Below are 26,907 nucleotides of genomic sequence, written 5' to 3' on the forward strand. Positions count from 1 at the left end.
TTTTTTCCCATGCTTTGAACATCGCGGTTTATACAATGACGCGGCTAATTTATGGATTTTTCCCGCTTTCACAAGATTCATGCCGCCAAAAAACTGAGCACTGTCACTTAATGTGACGTAAATCGAGCGCGCTCTAACTTCCCATCATTCTGACTACGGTAGTCATTTTGCCACCCTCATCATGGCAAAGACACGAAGAAATGCATATGATGCAGCTTTCAAGTTGAAGGCGATCGATCTGGCTGTTGGAAAAGGAAATAGAGCTGCTGACAGCGTGGAGCATTGTCAAAAAATCCACTATCATCAACGGGTTTCGAAAAAGGCTGGACTGCTGCGTGTTGAAGAGGGCAGCGATCTAACATCGGATGAAGCAATTCTGAGGCTATTCAACTCCGACACCGAAGGAGATGACTTCAGTGGTTTCAGTGCACAGGAGGAGGAAGATAGTGACCAATGACTTTCTTGGTAGGCTACTGTTTAATTTTTGTTACAAGCCGTGTTTCGTTAAAGCCTATTTATTTTTGTTACAAGCCGTGTTTCGTTTAAAGGCTGTGTAAAGTTAATTTGTTTCAATGTACCGGTAGGCACCTGCGGCTTATAGACATGTGCGGCTTATTTATGTACAAAATACATATTTTTTAATAATTCATTGGGTGCGGTTTATATTCAAGTGCGCTTAATAGTCCAGCAATTAAAGTATACATTCATGTACATACTACCTCAATTGGGCTGACCAACCAGTGCTCCCGCACATTGGCTAACCAGGCCATCTGCTTTGTGTCCCGCCACCCACCAACCCCTCTTTTACGCTACTGCTACTCTGTTCATCATTCACACAGTCATTTTAACCATATCTCCATACTACCTCAATCAGCCCGACTAACCGGAGCCTGTATGTAGACTAGCTACTGTATATAGCCTTGCTACTGTTATTTTTACTGTGGTTTTATTTCTTTACTTACCCATTGTCCACCTAATACCTTTTTTGCACTATTGGTTAGAACCTCTAAGTAAGCATTTCACTGTAAGGTCTACACCTGTTGTATTCGGCGCACGTGACAAATTAACTTTGATTTGGTACCCTGTGTATATAGCCAAACTATCCTTAATCATTGCGTATTTATTATTACGCACTTTACTTTTCTATTATTTCTCAATTTTTCTTCTCTGTGCATTGTAGGGAAGGGCCTGTAAGTAAGCACTTCACTGTTTAGTCTACACATGTTGTTTACAAAACATGTGACGGATAAAATGTGATTTGATTTGATCCACTAAGTGTAGTCTGCAGTAAAACTGGGGCAAAGGTTGAGGGATGGGCGATGGATAGTGCCAACCCTTGGCAAGCAGAGAGCTGTAAAGGGATGTGATTCCTCTGACACAGGTGTCCTATCATGTGTTGACAGGAGTTGAGGGGGTGCTAAGGAGGAGCAACAATTACTTATATCACGAAACCCCTGTCAAATAAGTGGTGCTCAGGCTGTTTGCATTGCCTGGGCATCTGGTGTTAAGTGTCCTTCTCCACACATCAAGCATGGCTAAACAAAGGCTGTAAATTCCCAACTGTTGATTTGAGCAGCAATGCATCAGTCTACTCTAGGCTGATGGGGAGAAGGAGATATTATAGGTGTGTAGCCCCTGCTCTAAAAATACCGGCTGCCCCAAGTTAACATGCTGCCTGCAATTTACAAATGCATGTGGAGACCCTCTTGGAGCAGCTGGCCTTTCACCTAAGAGGTTTTAAGAGAGACAAGCACACCAAGATGAGCCTCTAACACAGGGTTTTTCTCTGCTCTGTTCTAGGGGACCTTCTGTGCACAACATTTTAATTTCTTCAACTAGGCCTATTTTAGATTAGACAGGGTTTAAACATATGATTTGAATAAATAACCAAATTGCTGTAGCTAAATTAGGTTTAACTGTCAAACTGCTAAGCAAACTTTGCAAAGTTACCCATACCAGACCTGTCCAGTAGCACAGGACCATATTACTGCAACAGCAGACTGTTGACCTTGGGACCACTTCACAACACATGATTTAAAATGCCTATTATCGCATACCGCCCAAACAGATCCACAGATGACAATCTCTATTGCACTGCCCTTTCCCACCTGGACAAAAGGAACACCTACATGAGAATACTGTTCATTGACTACAGTTCAGCGTTCAACACCATAGTGTCCCCCAAGCTCATCACTAAGCTGGGAGTGAACACCTCACTCTGCAACTGGATCCTGGATTTCCTGACAGGACGCCCCCAGGTTGTGAGGGTAGGCAACAACATATCCATCACTCTGACGATCAACACGGGGGCCGCTCAGGGGTGCGTGTTTAGTCCCCTCCTGTACTCCCTAGTCACCCACGACTGCGTGGCAGCGCACGACTCCAAAACTGTCATTAAGTTTCAGACGACACAGCAGTGGTAGGCCTGATCACAGACAACGAGACAATCTATAGGTCAGAGACCAGGTAGTGTGGTGCTAGGGCAATAACCGCTCCCTCAACATCAGCAAGACAAAGGAGCTGATCTTGGACTACAGGAAACGGAGGGCCAAGCACGTCCCCATTCATATCGACAGGGCTGTAATGGAGCGAGATAAGAGCTTCAAGTTCCTCTGTGTCCACATCACTAAGGCTCTATCAGAGTCCAAACCAGGGTTTCCATTAGGAAAATGTGTCGCCAGACATTTGACCAGCAGCTTGGGATGTTAACCTCTAATTTGACCAGTCATACTTATCGGTCTATTGGGTAATTAATTTTCTGGAATTCAATTGCTGTGTGTGTATTTTCGTTAATCGTCATGCTTAGAGCTTTGGCAGTCACAACATTTCGTCAGCTGGTGATTGTCAAGCAAATAACTGTCGGTCTCACGGTAATTGACCATGAACTAACGTAAAACACATTTATCATCTCCTGGCTTCCACACAAGCCACTGATTCTGACCTTTGGAACATCTAAAATAGAAAAGGATATTTTCTCCAAACGATTTGAGGGAGTGCACACGAGGCAATTCTGTGTTGAGCGCTTAACAAATAAATAGGTACTTCTATATGTTTACTTTAGAGTTATTAATCTAACTTTAGTTGCGATAAATACGTTGGGCTATATGTTTTGATTTTTAATACATTGTAAGGCTGCATGATGCAGCCGGCTGCGACAGAGCCTGGGCGCGAACGCAGAGTCTCTGGTGGCACAGCAGACCACTGCGCCACACAGGAGGCCCAAAAGGTGCATTTTTATGGTGAAAATGATCATCGCAAACTGGAAACACACACTTTATGTATGCCAGTTGTGCTCTACACCCCTTGTAATGTGGATTAATGTGCATAATTTTAAGAAGTTATTTTGGCCACTTCAGTTGTGATACAAACCTTATCAAAACATATTGGCCTATGGTCTAGGCTACATGAGGTGTGTGACTATGATTAGAAAAAGTTGCCAAAAAAAGGCAACATTTCTCATGCTGGGCTAATATTGTCACCCATCAGACTATTCTTGATTTAACCTCGTCTTTACATATACACGTTCCATTTGATTTGATATAGAATGGACCATAAGCAAGCATCTGTCTTGAAACAGGGGCAGCCTATAGAAAGCTTTTAGTAAAGGCCATCACTCTGTTTTCTCACAAAATTGCATGTTGCGCAACATGAGCTCTTATGAAGTCTTTGATTAGATTTTCTATTACATTTGCATTGATGTCAGAGTGATTACAGGGACAATAGAGTGCCGAGTACCAGGCAGTTAGCAAGTTTGGTAGGCTACTAATGACCATCAACAGCATCAGAGCTCATAGAAGACTAATTACCATGACTAAAAGCTCACGTGAAATTTGACTGCCTTCATGACTAGTGACCACCGGTGTGGTGGTAATACGGGGTCACCGCAACAGTCTTAGTCATGCATCTCATTTATCACACAGGCACAACATACAGAGACCAGTTTGAGGAGCAGAATAGCCCACCACCTGTCAGACAACACGAGAGTAGCTCCTCAAAAAGTCTCTAGACTACTGGAGTGAAACCTGCCCAGTCATTGCGCAACATAACAATTTTAAATGCAATCACGTGTTAACTTGAGGCCATGATAAAAATGAGCTATTTTTATTTCTCAATCTCAATTGTAATTAAATCTCACCTTCCATTTGCAATTCAGGTGTATAGGCCATAGCCCGTCTACCGTTGACTATCAGCGAGGAACCCACCACTTTGCAATGTGAGCTTGAGGCAGTATAATTGTTTGAAACCTGAAAGTTTTACTTTACTTCAAATGAGGCATGTCTTACCTTTCTTCAAAGTAGCCTTGCAAAAATCCATCTGTAGAAACGTGAAGGCAATTATTTTCTAAAGACTTCCTCATGCCATTAACCAGCATTTCTCCAGTTCTAGTGTTTTTCTTATCAACTCTCTTTTGTTGTCCAGAAGGCAAAGGCACAATCCTAGTAATTTCAGTAACCCATCAGTTGTTGCTATTAAATACCCCTTCTTTCTAAGATTCTAATTCGCATTAGGTTTCGAAAGGCATTTTCCGCTAATTGCATTTTGACAAATGTTGTTTTATTAGCTGCTATAGCCTTTTGAACTATAACAGGATAGGCTTGCTATTGATGCACGTTTCCATTAAGCTCTTAATGAAAAATGTCCGGTCCTTGTATGCATGCATGGTATCAGAGAGGAAGAAGCAAAGAGAGAGGTTTCACTCGCGCCAAAATCTGTCCAAAATAAGCCCAACATGTTTCTATGGGCTTATTTTGGCCTAAGGTTGTCATCCGCCTTCCCACCTTGGGACGGCTCCCATTGCTAGGGTGGAAACATATGCATCGCGCCATTATATACAGATCTCTGACAGTACTTTCTGTTGGTGACCAAATTTGACTGTTTTGATTTTTTTTATTACTGTTTCTTGACCGGTTAATTAGTTAGCAAAATTAACCAAAATATTAATTCCTACCAGCAGCATTTTAATATACCAGACATTTGAGAAATGTACCGGACCCATATGCGTAGACTGCATAATCTGATTAGGGTGTCCATTCATGTTGCTCAGAATGACAGAAATCACATTTAGATTATGGTCATTCATATTAACAGAACATGCAAGTCGAAGATGCAACGATGTGCGGTCCTTCTTACCAAATTCTGATGCGCACTTTGAAGATGCTTAGAATAACTGTCCACATTTATTTTCCTCAGCCTACAAGACGAGAAACAAACATCAAAATCACTACCTTATGTCAAACTACTATCCCCTTTAGTAGAAAAGTTTACCTATTCTATTGGTCATCTTGTCGAGAAAGAAAGCCATTCCAAACTGACTCTGGGACAGTGGTGGGACGACGGATCCCAAATTCATACAACTAGCAGACATAGCTATGTAAAAATAACTTTAAAAAGCAATGAGTGATGCAACAGTTTAGAACGTTTATGTTAGAATGTTGATAAACTACTGCCTTGTGCTCACAGCAATGCGCACAAGGCAGTAGGCTACGCTCGAACGTTTGCTCCATAATGCAATGAGTTGGAAAACACTCAAAAGCCCACCACACATGCATACAGTTTAACCTGACAGACTAAATATCTGTTTGAAATCTAGGAAGAGGGGAGACCTAATAGGCAGCAACTAGCATGGGTTGCTAATATGGCTAGGATTGTGCCTTCCGCAACTGGACAATGAAAGAAAGTTGATATAAAATAATTGCCTCCACTGATATGGTCTGATTATTGCTAGGGTACTTTGAAGCAAGGTAAGTAATACAGACCCCTTGACTTTATCCACATGTTGTTATGTTACAGCTTTACTCTAAAATTGATTAAATTGTTTCCCCCCCTCATCAATCTACACACAATACCCTATAATGTAAACAGTTTTAGAAATGTTTGCAAATGTATTAAGAATTTTAAAAACTGTAATATCACTTAAGTATTCAGTCCCTTTACTATTTACTTTGTTGAAGCATCTTTGGCAGCGATTACAGGAGATGGGAGAACCATCCGGAAGGACAACAATCTCTGGAGCACTCCACCAATCAGGCCTTTATGGTAGTGGCCAGACAGAAGCCACTCCTCAGTAAAACACACTTCACAGCCCGCTTGGAGTTTGCCAAAAGGCACCTAAACGACTCTCAGATCATGAGAAACAAGATTCTCTGGTCTGATGAAACCAAGATTGAACTCTTTGGCCTGAATGTGGAGGAAACCTGGCATCATCTCTATGTTGAAGCATGGTGGTGGCAGCATCATGCTGTGGGGATGTTTTTCAGCAGCAGGGAGAATAGTCAGGATCTAGGGAAAGATGAACAGAGCAAAGTACAGAGAGATCCTTGATACAAACCCACTCAGGACCTCGGACTGGGGCAACGGTTCACCGTCCAACAGGACAATGACCCGAAGCACACAGCCAAGACAATGCAGGAGTGGCTTGGGGACAAATTTTTGAAGATCCTTGAGTGGTCCAGCCAGAGCCCAGTCTTGAACCCGATTTAACATCTCTGGAGAGACCTGAAAATAGCTGTGCAGCAACACTCTCCATCCAACCTGACAGAGCTTGAGGATCTGCAGAGAAGAATGGGAGAAACTCCCCAAATACAGGTGTGCCAAGCTTGTAGTATCATACCCAATAAGACTCAAAGCTGTAATAGCTGCCAAAGGTGCTTCAACAAAGTACTGAGTAAAGGGTCTGAATACTTACTAATATTTCACCCCCCCCAACATTTAACATAACAAATAACAAATGTGGAAAAAGTCTGAAGGGGGGTATGAATACTTTCCAAATGTACTGTATCAACTAGCTACAGGACAAACACTTCAAAACCTTGTTTCTTATGATTAATTGTTTTACTGTCATTCTTCTACACTTCCAATGCTTAAGTTTTGTTTTAGCATATTTTACTTTCGGTTTTGAACACCAGCTTCAAACAGCTGAAAATACAATATTTGTATTTATGGAAAATACACATTTCACAACGAGTTAGGTGGTCAAATAAATCTGCACTATACTTGCTTGTTTTGTCACAAACTGAAATTAGGCGAACCATCCACCCTACTCGTTTTTAATTTAAGCCTCTCTGATTTACATTTACTATGTTACTTCTAGTCTATGAGACCAAGCTGTATTATTACGCGTTTTACTTTTCTATTATTTCTCAATTTTCTCTCTATTGTTGGGAAGGGCCCCTAAGAAGGCATTTTACTGTTGGTCGACACTTGTTGTTTACGAAGCATTTGAAGACTATAAATGTATTTGATTCTCATCTGGCATTGGACTCCACATGCAACTGTTGCAGTTATTGGAATTATTACATATAAAGCATTAGACTGTATGCGTGTTGTTTTATGGCACTACTGTAGCCAATACTTTTTTAGAAAATTGTTCTGGAAATGTAGACTCGTGACACCTCATGCTTTGTCTTTGGGCGTGGATTCTGATGCTCGAGACAGATACTGGAAAAGTAAATACTCGTCCAATTTGTGTTTGGCTTCAATAGAAAACCAAACAACAGCTAACTAAGGATAATTTGGTAGCTATGTATTGAAAACCCCAAGTCATAGTTCAAAATGTAGCCCATATTTAAATGCCATGGTGGTACATGCTTGCATTGTTAGCCTTTCAAAGGCCAGACAGCTAGCCTGATATCTAGTTACCTAAAGTTAAACTTTTAGTTTATTTACGAGAAGGAATGAAGACACAAACCTGTATGCAAGGGTCATGCATTCGAAAAGTTTTGTTAAGGACGCGTCAATGGATAGATGTGATGTGCTGGTCTTCCCGAAGTGATACGTCCGACAGGTTTGTTTGTTGACTGTGTCAAAGTCGTAGCCTTTTTTAGGTGGGTGTTCAATGTGCGGCGAGGACACCATGAAATGACCACTGTGGATTATCTGTGACTCTCGTCCATCCGATTTCTTAATCCCCAAATTAGACTCCTCCGTGTCCGAGTCATCGTCCTGCTCCTGCTTGACACTCACTGTGGAACGTCGGTATTGTTTTAGCTCACTAGTGGTAGCCATATTTTAGCTAGCGAGCTGTTATTCTGGACCTATTTGCTAGCTGTTCTCATAGTTAGCGAGTTAAAAACAAAGTGAATATTATTTATGCATGTTCGAATACATTTTCCCGTGTTGTTTGACCCTTTGAGATATACACGTTGAATTGTTGGCAGCCAGTCTTTGGAGTATGTCCTCTTTTTCTGGTAGGCTAGCATCAGCTAACAAAAGTGTTGCTCGTGTCGAGGGATTTCAAGTGGGACCAACTGCTCCGTCATGTCTGCAAACGTGATTGGATGGAGTCACAGAAACACCCTCCACTCGAGAGCAGCAGGCTCAAAATAACTAGCCTGGTTGCCAGTCTCTGTTCAGCTAACCTAATGTAAGCAGGCGTAAATAGCTATCTATTTAATTCCACCTCATGTCATGTTTGGTAGACATGGAATACAAACAGTAGAATGTTAGAGACCGGTTCCCAGACTAGGAGTGTCTGACTTTCGTTGTTTGTAAATTACATATTTTCAAGTTTAATCTTGATTGCTTTATGGACATAGCTAAATACTTGTTTCATGTGTGTACATCAGAGATAATCAACTAAATTCCGTTTTTTTTTCTTTTTGCTTGAGCGAATGGTCGGGACATGATTACAAATAATTTGAAGACTGCAACAGATATTTGACTAAAACAATGTCAAACCTTGTTTACGTTTGAATACGATCAACGTGTCTCTATTTCCAAAATGAAAATCACTTGGTGCTAATTTCCTGGTGTTTTTACAGTCAGGTCCAGCAAGGAACATTCCGTATAAGTGCACTCGGAAAGTATTCAGACCCCTTGATCTTTTCCACATTTTGCTACGTTCCAGCCTTTTCCTAAAATTGATTAAATACGAAATGTAGAATAAGGCTTTATTGTAACAAAATATGGAAAAGGTCAAGGGGTCTGAGTACTTCGCAAATGCACTGTATAAAATTGTTTTGTTTAGAAAACTTCTGGGGCCAAATAAAACTACCTGTGAGGCAAACTCAGCCTGCCCGTTGGGGAACCTTGGTGTACATGATATGGCAACATGCTGCCTACACTCTGCATTGTAGCTGTGTAACAGGTTTAAACTTATTTTTACATTATAGAATCAATACCAACTGAAATGTACAATAAAATAACATAAGGGTCACAAAAGACAATAGTCAACATTTGACTTTCTGTAGCCAGGCCATAATTTAAAATGGCATTTTTAGCTGTGCAAAGACTAATGAGGAAACAACTATTTAGGCTACTTACATTTTGCAAATAAAAGGTTATACTTAGTTTAATAATCTATACATAGTGTTGCCAGCACTGCTGGACTCCAGTGAGGTATTCAAAGAGCCATCTAAAACCAAACAGCCTACATATGCACTGAAAAATGCTTTACAGGTTAACGAAAACTGGGCACTTGTTGTACCAGATTGAAGTATACATACAATTTAAACAAATCAACATGTTTTTCATTATTCTGGTAATTCAAGGTACACAACTAATCTGGTAGCAGGACTATGCTACAAGTGAGTTTCCATAAGAGGAGAAAAGGAAATAGATATGCGACTGACTGAATGGCACTAAATATGTAGGTATTGTCTTTAGTTAAATTAACTAAATGTTTTTACTGTCAAAGTAATAAACAGAACAGCAGCAGAACCAACAGATCTTAAGAGGATTCAAACAGTGTGTTGACCCGCATGAACAAAAACTAAATATATGTACATAAACTTAAGAACAAAAATAGAGGATGTGTGGCAAAATGAGATTTAGCTGCAGTTTAGGTCGATACTGCCCCATCCAGCTGATCCTGGTTTAGTTTAAGTTTTAAAGTCTTTTTTTGGGGTAGAGGTGGGTGCTGGATGTCACTTGGACCAATTCAGAAGAATAAAGAAATTAAGACACAGGAGGGCTGAGGACATGGCAACAGATCAAGGAATTGGTGATGGTAAAAGATAAGTTAGCTGGTTTTGAGGAAATCTGAGGGAGTTTCCAACTTCCCCTTCTTATTGGGAGGAGTGCCATCTTCAGATTCCTGCAAAAGAAAAATATATATTTCAGGAAACATTTAAGCTTCTCATGAAAATACTAATGTCAAAATGAGTTTCATTATACTGCATCAATCAAATTTCTAATTGACGAAAACATACATACTGCCAAAATAAAGGAAACATCAACTTAAAGTGTCTTATGGTGTTGGGCCACCACGGCCTGCCAGAACAGCTTCAATGCGCCTTAAAGTTCCAGACACTTATAGAATCTACACTATTGTAGGCATGTGACACCATTCCTCTATGAGAAATTCCATCTGGTGTATGTTGATTGACTGCTCCAGAATCTCTCAAGTGTTCAATTGGGTTGAGTTCTGGTAACTGAGACAGACACACCTTTTAAACCCCCTATGCTAATTTGAGACCCCTCAAAGTCACAGATCTCTTCTAGGCATGGTAATCAAAATAATAGGCAACTGATCATTTTTATACCCTAAGCATGATGGGATGTCAATTGCTTACTTAACTCAGGAACCAAACCACACCTGTGTGGAAGCACTTGCTTTCAATATACTTTGTATCCCTCATTTACTCAAGTGTTTCCTTTATTTTGGCAGTGACAGTGCATTCAGAAAATTCCGACCCCGTGACTTATTTCCACATTGTTACGTTACAGCCGTATTCTAAAATGGATCAAATCGTTTTTTTGCCCCCCAACAATCTACACACAATACCCCAAAATGACAAAGCAAAAACAGGTTTAGACCTTTTTGCAAATGTATTAAAAAAAAAAAAATAAAAACCGAAGTACCCTTTACTCGGTACTTTGTTGAAGCACCTTTGGCAGCAATTACAGCATTGAGTCTTCTTGGGTATGACGCAACAAGCTTGGTACACCTGTATTTGGAGAGTTTCTCCCATTCTTTTCTGCAGATCCTCTCAAGCTCTGTCAGGTTGGAATTGGAGCGTTGCTGCACAGCTATTTTCAGGTCTCTCCAGAGATGTTAGATTGGGTTCAAGTCCGGGCTCTGGCTGGGCCACTCAAGGACATTGAGACTTGTCCCCAAGCCACTCCTGCCTTGTCTTGTCTTGGCAGTGTGCTTAGGGTCGTTGTCCTGTTGGACGGTAAACCTTCTCCCCCAGTCGGAGGTCCTGAGCGCTCTGGAGCAGGTTATCATCAAGGATCTCTCTGTACTTTGCTCCATTCATCTTTCCCTTGATCCTGAGTAGTCTCCCAGTCCCTGCCACTGAAAAAGAAAACACAGCATGATGCTGCCACCGCCATGCTTCACTGTAGAGATAGTGGCATTCAGGCCAAGGAGTTCAATCTTGGTTTCATCGGACCAGAGAAACTTGTTTCTCATGGTTCGAGAGTCCTTTAGGTGCCTTTTGGCAAACTCAAAGCGGGCATTTACATGCCTTTTATTGAGAAGTGGCTTCTGTCTGGCCATTCTACCTTAAAGGCCTAATTGGTGGAGTGCTGCTGAGAAGGTTGTTCTTCTGAAAGGTTCTCCCATCTCCACAGAGGAACTCTGGAGCTCTGTCAGAGTGACCATCGGGTTCTTGGTCACCTCTCTGACCAAGGCCCTTCTTCCTCGATTGCTCAGTTTTTGGCCGGGTGGCCAGCTCTAGGAAGAGTCTCGGTGCTTCCAAACTTCTTCCAGGCCACTGTGTTCTTGGGGACCTTCAATGCTGCAGACATTTTTTGGTACCATTCCCCAGATCTGTGCCTCGACACAATCCTGTCTTGGAGCTCTACGGACAATTCCTTCAACCTCATGGCTTGGATTTTACTCTGACATGCACTTTCAACTGTGGGACCTTATATGGACAGGTATGCGCCTTTCCAAATCATGTGCAGTCAATTGAATTTACCATAGGTGGACTCCAAACAAGTTGTATAAACATCAAGGATGACCAATGGAAACAGGATGCACCTGAGCTCAATTTAGAGTTTCATAACAATGGGTCTGAATATGTAAATAAGTTGTTTCATTTTCAATACATTTGCAAAAAATGTCAATCTGTTTTTGTTTTGTCATTATGGGGTACTATGTGTAGATTGAGGACATTTAAAAATGTATAGAATAAGGCTATAACGTAACAAAATGTGGAAAAAGTCAAGGGGGCTGAATACTTTCCAAATGCACTATACCTGTACAAAGATATTCTAGTCTTGGATGGTGGTGGAGGGACCTGAGAATCTTGATGATTGTCCGATGATGGTTCATTCCTTCCCGTGGACCTTCGGTCTCTCTTAGGTGTGCTTGTGTTTAAAAATGCTGAGGGGTGAACATTTCCTGCAATACCAGAGCGTCTGTCTCAGTGCATAACCATGGGAGACAATATGCTTTAAGCAAATAGAATAAGAAAACAATTCAAGTGTTTGTATACTATCCCTACTACTTCTGTAACAGTTCTGAGCAAAAGATAGCATACAATTCTAACAAGGGGCAACTGCAAGTGAATTTGCTGTGTTATTCACTTTCCACAAAAGTTTCAACAAGTCAGCAATCAGTGGCCTTGCTTGCTGTGTATTATTGCAGGACTTGGTAGACAAGGCCTGTTTGCGAAATGTCCCAGGAAGATTTATTAACCTGTATTTTCTCCAATTCTGTGTGATGACACAAATACCCTACTGTAGCTGACTCCAAAGTCTACACTACAGCACCATCTTGTGGCAAGAAAGACAATGCGGAGTCACATCCATGTGCAGAACAAAGGGTTGATATTGGATTATGTTAAATACTCTTTTCAAGGGTGTTTAGCTTATAATGTGGTGAAAACTGCATCAATGACAAGTGGACGTACTGTAGTTTGAGTTTTGAACTCTGTCCTCAAATGGCATTAGCATGGCAGACCGTTTTAACAGCTCATTACTACAGGAACTACAGTAAGCCTTAGTGAAATCCTTTTTCAAGCCCACAATCTTCTCGTCAGTCTAGTACTTAACAGCTAAACTGTTCTCCAAATACACGACATGATCAAAAGTATACGGACACCTGGTTGTTGAACATCTGATTTCAAAATCATGGACATTACTATGGAGTTGGTTCCCCTTTGCTGCTACAACAGCAACCACTCTTCTGGGAAGGCTTTCCACTAGATGTTGGAACATTGCTGCGGACTTGCTTCCATTCAGCCGATAGAATGTTAGTGCAGTCAGTGTTCCAATTCATCACAAAGGTGTTTGATGGTGTTGAGGTCAGGGCTCTGTGCAGGCCAGTTAAGTTCTTCCACACGGATCTTGACAAACCATTTCTGTATTGACCTCGCTGTGTTCATTGGGACATTGTCATGCTGAAACAGGAAAGAGACTTCCCCCAACTTTAACTGTTGCCACAAAGTAGGAAGCACAGAATCGTATAGAATGTCATTTATATAGTGTAGCGTTAAGATTTCCCTTCTCTGGAACTAAAGGGCCTAGCTTGAGCCAAACAGCCCCAGACCATTATACCTCCACCAAACTTTACAGTTGGCACTATGCATTGTGGAAGGTAGCGTTATCCTGGCATCCATCAAACACAGATTCCGCCATTGGACTGCCAGATGGTGAAGCATGATTTATCACTCCAGACAATGCGTTTCCACTGCGTCAGAATCCAATGGCGGCGAGCTTTACACCACTCCAGCCGATGCTTGGCATTGCGCATGGTGATCTTAGGCCTGTGTGTGGCTGCTCGGCCATGGGAACCCATTTCAATAAGGTCCCGACGAACAGTTATTGTGCTGACAGTGCTTCCAGAGGCAGTTTGGAACTCAGTAGAGTGTTGCAACCGAGGACAGACTATTTTTAAGTGCTTCAGTATTCTGCATTCACGTACTGTGAGCTTGATTGGCTTACCACTTCGCGGCTGAGCCGTTGTTGCTCCTAAATGTTTCCACTTCACAATAACAGCACTTACAGTTGACCGGGGGAGCTCTATCAGGGCAGAAATTTGACAAACTGACTTGTTAGAAAGGTGGCTATCCTATGGCGGTGCTATGTTGAAAGTCACCGAGCTCTTCAGTAAGGCCATTCTACTGCCAATAGTAATCTATGGAGATTGCATGGCTGTGTGCTCAATTTTATACACCTGTCAGAAACCGATGTGGCTGAAATAGCCGAATCCACTAATTTGAAGGGGTGTCCACATACTTTCGTATATATAGTGTATTTGATAAACTCTTGTTGCTCTGAGTACATGCTCAGACTTGAACAAATCTCTCCGCAGATGCCCTCTTTATTTTAATTTTAACAATACTTCCATGTTTAGCATTTAATTATATAACCTCATCATTGATTATGGTTTGTCAATATGAATCTTTGAATGAAATATTTAAACAAAAACTTGCTCAATGTTTTCAAAGCCATTCTCTGTATGGTGATGGGTTAATTCTTAGAAATGTTGCTAATGCTGCCAATGATATTGGTGAAGACTGAAGAAGATTTTGTTCACCTAATGTTCTTTATGAAACTCATCACTACAAGCCATAACATGTACCCCTTTGACCTTAAGACAGTGCAATTCCGGGATTATGAGGGCTGGGTGAAAGCAGTCTGCCTGTCAAGTTAAACCATATTTTTCGACAATTTGGCACTACTCTTAGAAAATACCTTGAGGTAAGAACAAGAGCAGGACTAACGAGGACAAGTTGCAGTATGTATATGGTATGGTTTAGTTTAAACTAAGGCAGCACTCTCCCTTTCTGTGCTAGGTAGCATATATACTGACCACTCTTGCTGTCTGTGCTCTTCAGCTGCTCTTTGCCAGGGGACTGACTCTGGTCACTCTTGGCCTCAATGCTGTCACTCTGGGAAGTTGCCATGGCCTCTTGGGCAGGGCTGGCACTGTTGCTGTTCTCCTGCTTCATGGGAGAGCAGTCAGCAATGGAGCTCTGGTTACTGTTATCATCTGAGAGATACAGAAAGTGACAGATGAATTTACAACTATTAATGAACAAAAGAACATAATTTTTTAAAAGTATTTTGCCCTTTTTTTAGCTTACCATGCATATCCATCATTCCGGGAGAGGAGCTGTTTTCTGGTGTTGTGATCTCCGACCCATACTTGTTGTTGTTGGCTTTCTTCTTGTTTTTGCTCTTCTGCAAGATAGCACATACAATGCTGAAGTGGCGCTATTTATTACAGATTTATTAAGAATTACATAATGATGTACTTTTATCTAAAAAAAATAGATCATTGTGGACCAGTTTATGTAATTAGGAATTGGAAAAGACATGAGGAAAGGAAGCACATGTTGTTGATCATGCTACAAGGACCTGCAAATACTATTAAGCAAATGCAGTGCCCCCAAACACCCTGTGGATGACTTACATCATTTGACTTGGGTTCGGTCACAGGCACCCACTTGTAGATTCGCAAGGATGTGTCGCCGACAGTTACCCATTTCTTCTCCCTGCATTAGTTACACAAGGAATTAATAACACTTGTTTGCAATTGATGTATTCAATTTGAAATGTCAACAAAACCCTATATTTTAGTTAACTATCAATTTAAATTCCCAATAGAAAATATCATGATACATTTACTTTGGCAAGTTCATTTGAGGTTTAGGAATTTGTTGTTACTTCTTTCTAGACCCAATGACTGCCTATAATAGCCTCAAATCAATTATTTCGGCTAAATTTAGTGGTGATTATACATTTAGGCTACTTGCAAGCAAATCCACATGACAGTAAACTCTATAAATTTCAACTTAATTGAACTATAGGGGCCTATTATTAGTCATACAAAATAAAATTGTAAAGCAATTCGGGCTTTGCACAGTTCGTGTACCCACCACCACCGCACGCGCTCAATCTATTTGGAGGACACAAAAGAACGAACCTCTCCAAGCGCTAAATTTAAAACCCCGCGAACATAAACTATTCTCACTATACCGCTGTCGTCGAACTACGGCTCTGAAATTAATATTGATACCATTCGTGCGGTGAAAAAGCAGTAATCTACCAAGCTTCTAGGGCATTACAGAATGCTCGAACAGCAAAGGCTTCATCTAACTGCAACGAAATGGCTTCTAGGTTCAACCCACATTTTTGTATGATTAGATGTAATATTCCTACATTATAAGTGTTTTAAGCGGCGACCTCCTCCCAGATAAGGGCGAGAGGGTGCAGTACACCTGAGCCGAGGTAGCATCCGACCAAATTTGATTTAGTATGTATTTCGTTCTTTCTTCTCCTGTTCTCTCCTCCCCCCACTAGCATTGCTGCTCTCTTAGATAACGCCGTCCCTCTTACCAATTTCGTACTTTCTCAACAGCAGCCATAACCCGCTTGATGTCATCTTTCGCCCTACTCCGTGTCTCGGCGCGGACCGACCTGCCCGACATAGCTGCTATTGGTAAAATATTTTGTTAAACTCGCCGGCAGTTCAGACACAACGCAAACACACTGAAGAGAGCTCTAGGAGGAAGTAACGCGCCTGCGCTGTAAACAGCGCAAAGCGCTTCTACCGTTCTTGTATTGCTCAATGGCTTGCACGCACACTTTTGGGGTGTTTTTGTTGACAGTCAGGAGAGAAGTTGCGCTATTTCAGACGAGTTTTTTGGCATTTATTTTGAAAGTCTCCCAGAAAGCTAGTTAATGCACAGGCTATTGATGAATTAATTCGACTTTTTTTTACTTGACACAATAAGGTAACAATTATAGTGGATGAATAAATTAAATACATTTGCAATTAAATGTTTATACATGTTTAATATATCATAACATCTGATGTTTTCAATTGATCTTTATTAGCAATGTATATCCAATAAAAGGTCATATCAAACTACACCCATAAGGAAACGGCTGTCAATCATGTTTGTGGGTGCTTCATGAACTACAACCTTCCCATGAGTCTTTTATAGAATGAGCCCCACACTCTCACATGCAGTACATGTAATTACTATACAACTTCTGATCCTGAGGGGGACAACATTCCCTCTTGGGGGGAGTGAAGAATCTCTTTAATATAAATGGGGAATCCCAGGATATCACTTGCAAATGTTTCCATGGAAATCACCTCTGGGATCTCACTCTCCAACACATCTTCTGCATCTGTCCAACACACACACAGTTTTAATGATAGACTATCAAAACCGTGTAATTTCAGTCTCATTTTGAGATTTGTAGATACTACTTTAAACTGGACATGGTGATACATACCATCACATTCAAAAGCTCCCAGATCAGGTCCCCCCCCTTCTGGATTTAGTCCTACCAGTGTGGTGAAACATTCTGCCAGCTCATTTTCAGTCATGTGTTCCCCTGAAGCAAAAACAGGGTTGACGTGTTATTAGAATGAAATCCCATCACTGACACAGCACAAAGGAACATAAGTACATAATGCTTGCAAATTGTAGATACTGACACTACCCTGCATAGAATTATAGACACAGCAACCATAAATGTGTGGGGACTAAGAAGATGCAGATTTACAGGCAACTACACGAGCACACCTCTGTCCTGGAGGAGTTCCAGCAGCTCGATCTTGTTCACCACAGGCTCTCCCATCACATAGGAGTCACCCAGGACCTGGAAGGTGTGAAGCAGTTCCTTCCTCGAGATGCCAAACGCTGGCCGGTGGTTGACATAGAGCTTAATGAATTCCTCCAGGTCTATGTTGGTCACATATCTCCCAGACTCAGCATACCTGCTGAACTTGACTTCGTTCTGCATGTCCTCCAGCTGGATAGAGTCATGATCAACAAACATTACTCCTTTTATACTGAACTTAACTCATTGTTAGAACTGAAGATGTTATTATCACTGAAAAACAGGTAAGAAAACAGAAAATGATCAAAGACATAGATTGATCAATCGTTTCCAAATTAGCCTAGTCATCACATTAGTCCTCATTGAGGACTTTGTACCTCTTGCTCAGTGGGGAAGAAGCCCAGAGCCCTCATGACAAAGGGGACCTCTGCTAGGGGGATTCGGGTGGACACCTGTCGCATCTCCATGGAGTCAATACCTTGGTTACGCAGCTGACAGTAATAGAAAAAGTCCTCCATTTCCTAAAGAGAGAAATTAAAGTGTCAGAATAAACAAGTATTGTACAGCCATAACAACTGATGTACCCACTATACAGTTATGAATATTGATGGTTACATGATAAATATATTACTTTAACCTACTCTAAAGAGTTCCCCGTCTCTCCCTCCATCCAGGAGGCTGTAGAAGGGGATCAGCTCTTTTCCACCCATGGATGCAGCAGCCTCTAATGCACTAAACACACAACAAGAAATAACGATTCAGTTCATCAGGACAACTCAAGGGTCTATTCAGTGAAGGGTCTACTCACTTTAAACTAATCTCCCATGAGAGGACTGTGCAGTCAGACCCCCCAGCAGTGAAGACATATCGACTGTCATAGGAGCAGGCCATAGCAGACACCCCTGTTGGGTGGCAGATCAGAGCAGAGGACTTGTGGGGGTTCCCATCAATCGGCAGAATCTGGACACCTACCTTGAAAAAGAACAATGACAAGTTACACTGAAACCAGTATCTCTTCATTAAGCAACAAATACACACAAGTCTGGCCCTTAAATTAAGACATATTTGATCTGACTTAGGAGAAGGTGGTTTGATATGATTGGGAGTGAATCAACACTTACCTTGTCTTTTGTGATGTATGCCATGTAATGAGCACTAGGGTCATGGTCCTTAGAAAATGGAAGCATGGCCATCTTTTCAACTGGAGACCCGTATGTGGGACCAAGGAGTGTCTTTCTGCAAGAGAAACCATAAGTATTCATTTGTGGCCTTTATACTACACCCCAATGACACAGAGATGGCCAAAAATAAGAGTATGTTATTTGGCCGCTGACCTGCACATTTTGGTGGTGCTATTGAAAAGCTTCATTTTGTAAAGGTCCGAGGCGGTGAGCAGGAAGTCCTCTGTGGTGAGGGGTGGGTACCAGGCCATACAGGTGGGCACAGCGCTCTGCTCAATGCGCTCAGAGCTCAGGATCAGCAGCTCATCCTTGACTTTGCTGTTCTGCAGGTCATACTCCACCTGGACAATCACCACACCAAGGCAAAGTTATCCAAAGTGAGTCAGCATGTCTAGTGGTTCAACATGTGAAGAAACATGGCATGTAAGTAAACCAGAGTCCTCCTATAATAAGTCTGAGGGATTGGGACTCACAAGCCTGCGGTCCATGCCCAGGGAGAGTAGTCTGGGTTGGGTGCTGTCCAGGTACACCCCAAATAGGAGGTCCCTGATGGGCTTATAGTGGGAGTGGTGTCTCCCCAGGTATTTCCAGCACTGCATGCTCTTACCGGTGTACAAGCAAAACACCATCACCGCTCTTCCAGCATCCTGACAGTAGCAACAAAACAGGAGGGGAAAATGCAAATTCAGTTTGATTATAAGGCTTCAAGGTAGTGGGCTCAAACCTGCTACTTTCCCTATCCCAATGTCAGAACCACATAGTGTGTCTGCTCACCGCTGTGGCCAGGTAGAGGGAGTCTGGAGAGAAAGTAATGTGAGTGATGCAGTCTTGGCTGAAGTTGAAGCGCTCCTCTGCCTCACTCAGCAATGTGCAAGCATCCAGTACATGGACAGATCCACTGGCAAAGCCAACCGCCAAATAAAATCCTATTCACACAGTGGTGAAAAAAGTACCCAATTGTCATACTTGAATAAAAGTAACGATACCTTAATAGAAAATGACTCAAGTAAAAGTGAAAGTCACCCAGTAAAACACTACTTGAGTAAAAGTCTAAAAGTATTTGGTTTAAAAAATACTTAAGTATCAAAAGTAAATGTAAAAGTATAAATCAATCCACATTCCTTGTATTAAGCAAACCAGACTGAACGTGTTTTCTTGTTTTACTATTTTACGGATAGCCAGGGGCACACTCCAACACTCAGAAATAATTTACAAATGAAGCATTTGTGTTTAGTGAATCCGCCATATAAGAGGCAGTAGGGATGACCATGGCTGTTCTCTTGATAATTGTGTGAATTGGAAAAATGTTATGTTGTGCCCTCGAAATGTAACTAGTACTTTTTTGGGTGTCAGAGAAAATATATGGAGTAAAAAGTACATTATTTTCTTTAGGAATGCAGTGGAGTAAAAGTAAAAATAGTAAAGTGCAGATACCCCCCCAAAATACTTAAGTAGTATTTTAAAGTATTTTTACGCCACTGTTCACACACACAAGATAGCCTGGTCAAAGCTGAGCCAACTCACACACAGACAGATAATATGTTCTAAGGGGAGTTATCCATACACCACAAATTGAATTTGAGAAAATGTGAGCTCTTTCCACGTATGAATATAGTTTTACTGTAAAGGAAATTAAACAGACAAAAAAAGCCTCTGCTGGGTCACCTTGGGGGTCATAGGCGATGCACTGAATATGCCTCTCCTTCTCAAAGACCCTGCTGCAGATGGACACCTTGCGCTCATAGTCCCACACCTTCAGGATGCCGCTGTGGCTACCCATGGCAACAACTGGTTGCTGGGGGTGACAGGCCACAGCATGCAGTGCCTCGCAATGCTCACGCAGCAGCGTCTGCAGCACACCACATTGTGCATTCACATGTACCACCGTCGAGTTGACTGTAGACAGGACAAAGTTCCTACAGACAAGAGGGGGGTTTAGAGGGGGAAGGAGAACAAAGCAAATACACTACACATACACTGGGGTACAAACTGGCATCACACTGATTCTCACCGGATAACAAACATCTTGGCTTCCAGAGTGCAGTCCTCCAGATAACCCTGGCTTCTGTTGGGTGGAACTTCCTTGGAAAAGGAGATTGATGTGATTGGGTCCAGGTTAAATTCACTGTACCAGCTGATGAGCTTGAAGTTCTCATCATAGAATTTCACATGGCCCATAGTGTCACCAGTCACAATGAAGCTGAGGAATCAAAGACCATGGGGATATACAAGGAGAGCAACAGTTAGAGAACAACAGCTACACATACCAGGCTGCAATACAAATAACAATACTTCAATAGTGGTAAGGGAGTTGAACTCCGAGCAGAAAGATAAAGGTCCTGTTTCAGCATTGTTTGAAACCTTGAATGTTGCATGTTCACCTGTCAGTCAGAGTGAGCACGGTAATGCCGTCCTTCTGGAGGGGGATGAGCTTGATGGCTCTCCTAACAAGGGGTCTTGAGGTAGAGGAGGCCCTAACCATGTCCCACAACACCAAGTTGCCTACGGAGGTGGCCGAGAGGGCCTGAAGCCCCCTCCAGTGGAACACAGACTGGCTCAGCATGCCCACAACCTTGTTGAAAGTCTTTGAAAGGATGGTAAAACCACCAGAGTGAAATGTGAGATTATTACATGATTATTACAATGACATGATTACAGGTTCTATAAACAACTAAACAGGTACCTTACCTTGTCCAAGAGCTCTGGGGCAATATAATCAAGGTGCTGTTTGTCCTGAAAGATATAACTGACAATCATATACTGTAACGCTAGCTAATAACTGTAGCAGTGTTAAACCCAGAGCAAAATAAAACTGTGGTACTTGCCCTGGTGTAAAACAAGACTTGGCTCTCACTGTTGCTGAGCAGCTGAGTAATGTCATTGGGATTAAAAATGATGTGATTCTGAAAAGGAATTTAAATCAGAACATGTTGTAAATCATACATTATTGCAGATATTATCATATGAATGTATTCAATTATATACACTATCTTAAATATAGTGAGACCATAAAAGCTTACCTGAAAACCATACTCCGGGTTGAGGTCAGTTACACACAATGGATCCTCTGTCTCATTTGTCCAATCCCATATACAAACTCGCTGTGAACAGATCAGAAAGTCCTGTCCACTGTTTGTGTGTTTAAGTTCAATTAACAACATACACCCTAAACTAGAGGTCGACCGATTATGATTTTTCAATGCTGATACCGATTATTGGTGGACCAAAAAAAGCTGATACCGATTAAATCGGACAAGTTTTTTATATATATATATATATATATATATATATATATATATATATTTGTAATAATGACAATTACAACAATATTGAATGAACACTTTTATTTTAACTTAATATAATACATAAATAAAATCAATTTAGTCTCAAATAAATGATGAAACATGTTCAATTTGGTTTAAATAATGCAAAAACAAAGTGTTGGAGAAGAAAGTAAAAGTGAAATATGTGCCATGTAAAAAAGCTAACGTTTAAGTTCTTTGCTCAGAACATGAGAACGTATGTATAAAAGCTGGTGGTTCCTTTTAACATGAGTCTTCAATATTCCCAGTTAAGAAGGTTTAGTTTGTAGTTATTATAATAATTATAGGACTATTTCTCTATATACCATTTGTATTTCATATACCTTTGATATTTGGATGTTCTTATAGGCACTATAGTATTGCCAGCCTAATCTCGGGAGTTGATAGGCTTGAAGTCATAAACAGCGCTGTGCTTCAAGCATTGCGAAGAGCTGCTGGAAAACGCAGGAAAGGGCTGTTTGAATGAATGCTTACGAGCCTGCTGCTGCCCACCACCGCTCAGTCAGACTGTTCTATCAAATATCAAATCATTGACTAAATTATAATATAATAAACACACAGAAATACGAGCATTAGGTCATTAATATAGTCAAATCCATAAACTATAATTTTGAAAAACAAAACATTAATTTGTGAAATATGGAACCGTTACCTATTTTATCAAACGGGTGGCAACCCCAAGTCTAAATATTGCTGTTACATTGCACAACCTTCAATGTTAAGTCATAATAATGTAAAATTCTGGCAAATTAATTCGGTCTTTGTTAGGAAGAAATGGTCTTCACACAGGTCGCAATGAGCCAGGTGGCACAAACTGCTGCATATACCCTGACTCTGCTTGCACTGAACGCAAGAGAAGTGACACAATTTCCCCAGTTAATATTGCCTGCAAAAATAAATTAATTTTAATTCGCAACGAGCCAGGCGGCACAAGCTGCTGCATATACCCTGACTCTGCTTGCACTGAACGCAAGAGAAGTGACACAATTTCCCTAGTTAATATTGCCTGCTAACAAATGTATTTTAACTAAATATGCAGGTTTAAAAAAATATATACTTGTGTATTGATTTTAAGAAAGGCATTGATGTTTATGGTTAGGTACATTGGTGCAACGATTGTGCTTTTTTCGCAAATGCGCTTTTGTTAAATCATCACCCGTTTGGCGAAGTAGGCTGTCATTCGATGATAAATTATAAAGGCACCGCATTGATGTGCTGTGATTCGTTGATAAAGGCACTGCATTGATTATATGCAACGCTGGACAAGCTAGTTAAATTAGTAATATCATCAACCATGTGTAGTTAACTAGTGATTGTTAAGTTTGATTGCAATGTAATCGGCCATAATCGTCATCCAAAAATGAAGATTACCGATTTGTTATGAAAACTTGAAATCGGGCCCTAATTAATAGGCCATGCCGATGAATCGGTCGGCCTCTAACCCAAACATTACAAATTGGGAGACACACTCATCCAAACATTCAAAAAAATACTGGTATGTTTCACAATTTATGTTTCCCCTCAACTTTAACATGGGCCTTAAAAAAAGAGCAGCTCGGCTGGTTCAGCTGAATTACACATGATTCTATCTAACTACACCCCCACATGCCATGTCTGGAAATATGCAGACAGATGGATTAAAAGTAAGTTTACATTGTAATACTTCTGACAGCCCAATTTCTAGCTCCGCCTACAACTTCTGGACTTTATAGCATTCCCAAAAAGCATGGATTATTGAGTCATTATTAGTTTTACACTTGAGACATGACTGCCCTTGTGCTGTAGAATTTGTGAATTTTGTCTCTTATATAATACATTCTATACATTAGTTTGTAGTGGATTATGCATGCATTTTTGTTAACTGTAATTTTGTTAGTTATGCTCAACTTTCCCTCCATCCTGTGTCAACATCATCTCTTTTTATAACTTGGTTCCAGTAGTTTTGTAACGGTTTTCTTCCTCTTCTGACGAGGAGTATGACGGATCGGACCAATGCGCAGCGTGGTAAGTGTTCATGTTATTTTATTTAAACTGAACACAAAACAAAATAACAAAGAGAATGAACGAAAACAAAACAGTCCTGTCAGGTGCAGAAACAAAAAACAGAAAAAAACTACCCACACCCCATAGTGGGAAAACAGGCTGCCTAAGTATGGTTCTCAATCAGAAACAAAGATTGACAGCTGCCTCTGATTGGGAACCATACCAGGTCAAACACCTAGACATATAACACACAGAACAAAACATAGAATGCCCAACCCAACTCACGCCCTGACCAAACTAAAATAGAGACATAAAAAAGGAACTAAGGTCAGGACGTGACAAGTTTATATTTTTTTCTAAGAGATTGTTAGTTGGATATGCAATCTGCAAAGGTCTGGTATATATTCCCTATCACATGAACATCCTTTTCTGACTCAAATAAGATTCCCTGAAGGTTGTTCTGATGTCCAAAATATTTCAAATCGACATTTTGTGATATGTAACTTTTAAGTTGTGTGTATCTAATACTATCTACATTGGTCAGTCCAAAATGTATTTTTAATTCTGTCATGGAAATACATGTATTTCCTGTTACCAAGTCATTGACAGTTTCTAAGACTTTAGTTTTCCATGTAGCCCAATTCATCGATTAATTCTGAAAAGCTATCCAAGGACTGTTCCATAAAGGTGTGTTTTAGGGTGGGATATTGTATTTTGTAGAATCCATTTTGTTTTCTTCCATACTTTTATAGTGTTCTTAACTATGAAGTTGTTAATGTTTTTAGCTTTATCCTTTGAAAATGGACAGGTAAAAAGATTCTGGGGATGAACATGTGCATCTTCAATATGTACCCATTGTTGCTCTTCAGTACATTTAACTATATGTCACAAATAAAAGCCTTGGGTGGCGAGTTGATACAATTCCAAGTCTGGAAGGTTAAAACCACTCTCAGACTTAGGAAATGTAAAACCTCCCTTTTTATTCTATGAAATGTATTTTCCCATATAAAGTCTGTTATGACTGAGTATACGTTGTTAAGGAATGTCTTCGGTGAGGTAATTGGTATTACTAAAAATAAATGCTAACTTTGGCAGGCATGCTATTTTAAAGAGGTTTTAGATTTAGATATGATACTTTTTCACAGAGTAGTTTGGATGTAGTGAACTACTTTTTAAAAGTTACATTAGTTAAGTAAACTATATTTTACTTTAGGGTAGCATTTGTGTAGCTTAACTTCTTCCAGTGTGAAGTAGTATTGTAGCCTCCCCAACACTGAGCTTACCTGAACATCTCCAGCTCCAACTGTTACCAGGTATTTGGAGTCCTTTGACAGTGCCAAAGCTGCAACACCGCCCTCAGGGTGACTGTCAAATAATGTCCGCACAGGAATCCTGAAACATAAGCCAAACAACCACTGTTTCAGAATAACAAATGGAAACAGATACATCAAAAATATAAATGTACTGTTAGAATATAGTTCTACCCTGAAAAGGAGTCCCAAATGATCACCAGACTTTCCTGTCCTCGGTCTGCTGTCACCAGCCAGCGCCTGTCCTCACTCACACACAAACACGAAATGGGGCTGCTGTGACCCTGTGAAAGGTGACCTTCAAGTTTATATCATTACTATTTGCCTTGAACAGTTATTATTGGCTTTACCTTTGCCATTGAACACTGGCATTCCTAACAGCATAGACATAGCACTCACTCCCTATACCCACAGGCTTTTGCCTACTTCTGACCTTTGTGAGTGCATTTAGGCAACTGCTGGGCCTTACCTGAAGGACATGTTGTGAATTTGATGTATGGTCGTACATGACGGCTACATTGGTGCCACCATACAGGATCACCAGTTGATCCTGGTCCTGAAGGCTGAAGACAGGAAGAGCCCTGTTCATCCCAAAGGCCCACTCCAGTGTCTGTCAAGAAACACATTACATTTTTCAGATATTGTGCTTTTTTTCTTAGATATATAGTTGAATAAAAAAATGCATGATAAAAAGCTAATTTAATTTACCAGTGCATGGGTTTTTACATGAGGGGACTTGGGTAACAGTGTAATTTTAGTGGCTGTGCAGACTTGAGAGACAGTTGGACTCTGATCATCTGTCTTGGGTTCCCCATTCTGTCCACTGACACAGTCACTCATTTCACCCTCCCCTTTACTATCCTCCTCTTTTCTCTGATGCAGATCCTCTTCACCCTTGTCGAGGCCAGTTGTGGCCTGCTGCTCCTCTGGAGGGCTAGGCAAGGGGTCATTGCTCTCGGTTCCAACACCTGACATGACTCAACTCATCACAGGCTTGGTGTATTTTCAGAGAATAGACAAATGCAATTTGAAATGAATGGGTACCATGAGGGCAGTAGCTAGCAAAAAAAAAAAAAACGATTGGAGCACAATGTGCTTAGTTGTCAGTTTGTTGATGAAAAACATCTAAATGTATTACGCCCATAATCTAGCTATGTTTAATAGCTATTTTCTGCAAGTCTAATTTGAAACGTACTTAGGTTCCTACTTCTACTAACGTTAGCATGGTATGACAGTGTTCAATAATAAATTGGCTAGCTAGCTAGCGTAAACTAACTAGCAGGCTATTAGCAAGGGGACTGTTTCTTTAAAGGGGTGCAGCAAGTTGTTTCACGACGAAGAAATAAGACGAATAAACAATGTAAACTATAAATGCCCTGTTTTAGCAAAATATTTAATCGACAGTTGCAGTTGATCAGCAAAATACTCACTTCAGAAACGCATGAACCTACAGCACTGTCTTGTCTGAAAGCATCTTGTTGCCTGGATACGCTTGCTGTACAGAGAATGGAGTGGCCAGAGCAAACACGTGCCAAACAGATGTCTGGGCTTCTCACTTTTTTCACATTTTGGCAATTAATTTGTTGTAACATGTTTCTTCAGGTGAAGAGTTTGGAAAAGGGGAATGTCATCTGAAGA

General features: G+C 40.9%; 3 protein-coding genes across 3 annotated transcripts in view; all 3 read right to left on the reverse strand.

Annotated features, from left to right (window-relative positions):
* mlxip (MLX interacting protein) overlaps positions 1–8,277 on the reverse strand; it is a 34,680-nt gene extending 26,403 nt beyond the window's left edge. Inside the window, 1 exon segment of the mRNA XM_064937263.1 lies at positions 7,688–8,277. Coding sequence (XP_064793335.1) covers positions 7,688–8,004 — 317 coding nt within the window. The 5' untranslated portion in view covers positions 8,005–8,277.
* Positions 8,278–9,169: 892 nt separating this feature from the next.
* On the reverse strand, positions 9,170–16,443 carry LOC135514077 (B-cell CLL/lymphoma 7 protein family member A-like). Its single transcript, XM_064937265.1, has 6 exons — positions 16,234–16,443; positions 15,308–15,389; positions 14,979–15,075; positions 14,705–14,884; positions 12,186–12,289; positions 9,170–10,033 (listed from the first exon to the last, which is right to left on the reverse strand). Exons 1-6 carry the CDS (start codon positions 16,323–16,325, stop codon positions 9,959–9,961), a joined length of 630 nt encoding a protein of 209 aa, XP_064793337.1. The 5' UTR covers positions 16,326–16,443; the 3' UTR covers positions 9,170–9,958.
* A 214-nt stretch (positions 16,444–16,657) lies between these two features.
* On the reverse strand, positions 16,658–26,806 carry cfap251 (cilia and flagella associated protein 251). Its single transcript, XM_064937264.1, has 21 exons — positions 26,700–26,806; positions 25,978–26,262; positions 25,739–25,879; positions 25,444–25,553; positions 25,243–25,351; positions 21,674–21,754; positions 21,479–21,556; positions 21,342–21,386; positions 21,035–21,237; positions 20,665–20,853; positions 20,319–20,569; positions 19,428–19,579; positions 19,127–19,300; positions 18,807–18,994; positions 18,594–18,708; positions 18,281–18,444; positions 18,114–18,204; positions 17,850–17,993; positions 17,436–17,664; positions 17,143–17,244; positions 16,658–17,034 (listed from the first exon to the last, which is right to left on the reverse strand). The coding sequence occupies exons 2-21, from the start codon at positions 26,242–26,244 to the stop codon at positions 16,883–16,885; spliced, it is 2,985 nt and encodes a 994-aa protein (XP_064793336.1). The 5' UTR covers positions 26,245–26,262; positions 26,700–26,806; the 3' UTR covers positions 16,658–16,882.
* Between the last annotated feature and the right edge of the window lie 101 nt (positions 26,807–26,907).

This window comes from Oncorhynchus masou, chromosome 25 (genome assembly GCF_036934945.1).
Source record: "Oncorhynchus masou masou isolate Uvic2021 chromosome 25, UVic_Omas_1.1, whole genome shotgun sequence".
NCBI classification, from domain to species: Eukaryota; Metazoa; Chordata; class Actinopteri; order Salmoniformes; family Salmonidae; genus Oncorhynchus; species Oncorhynchus masou.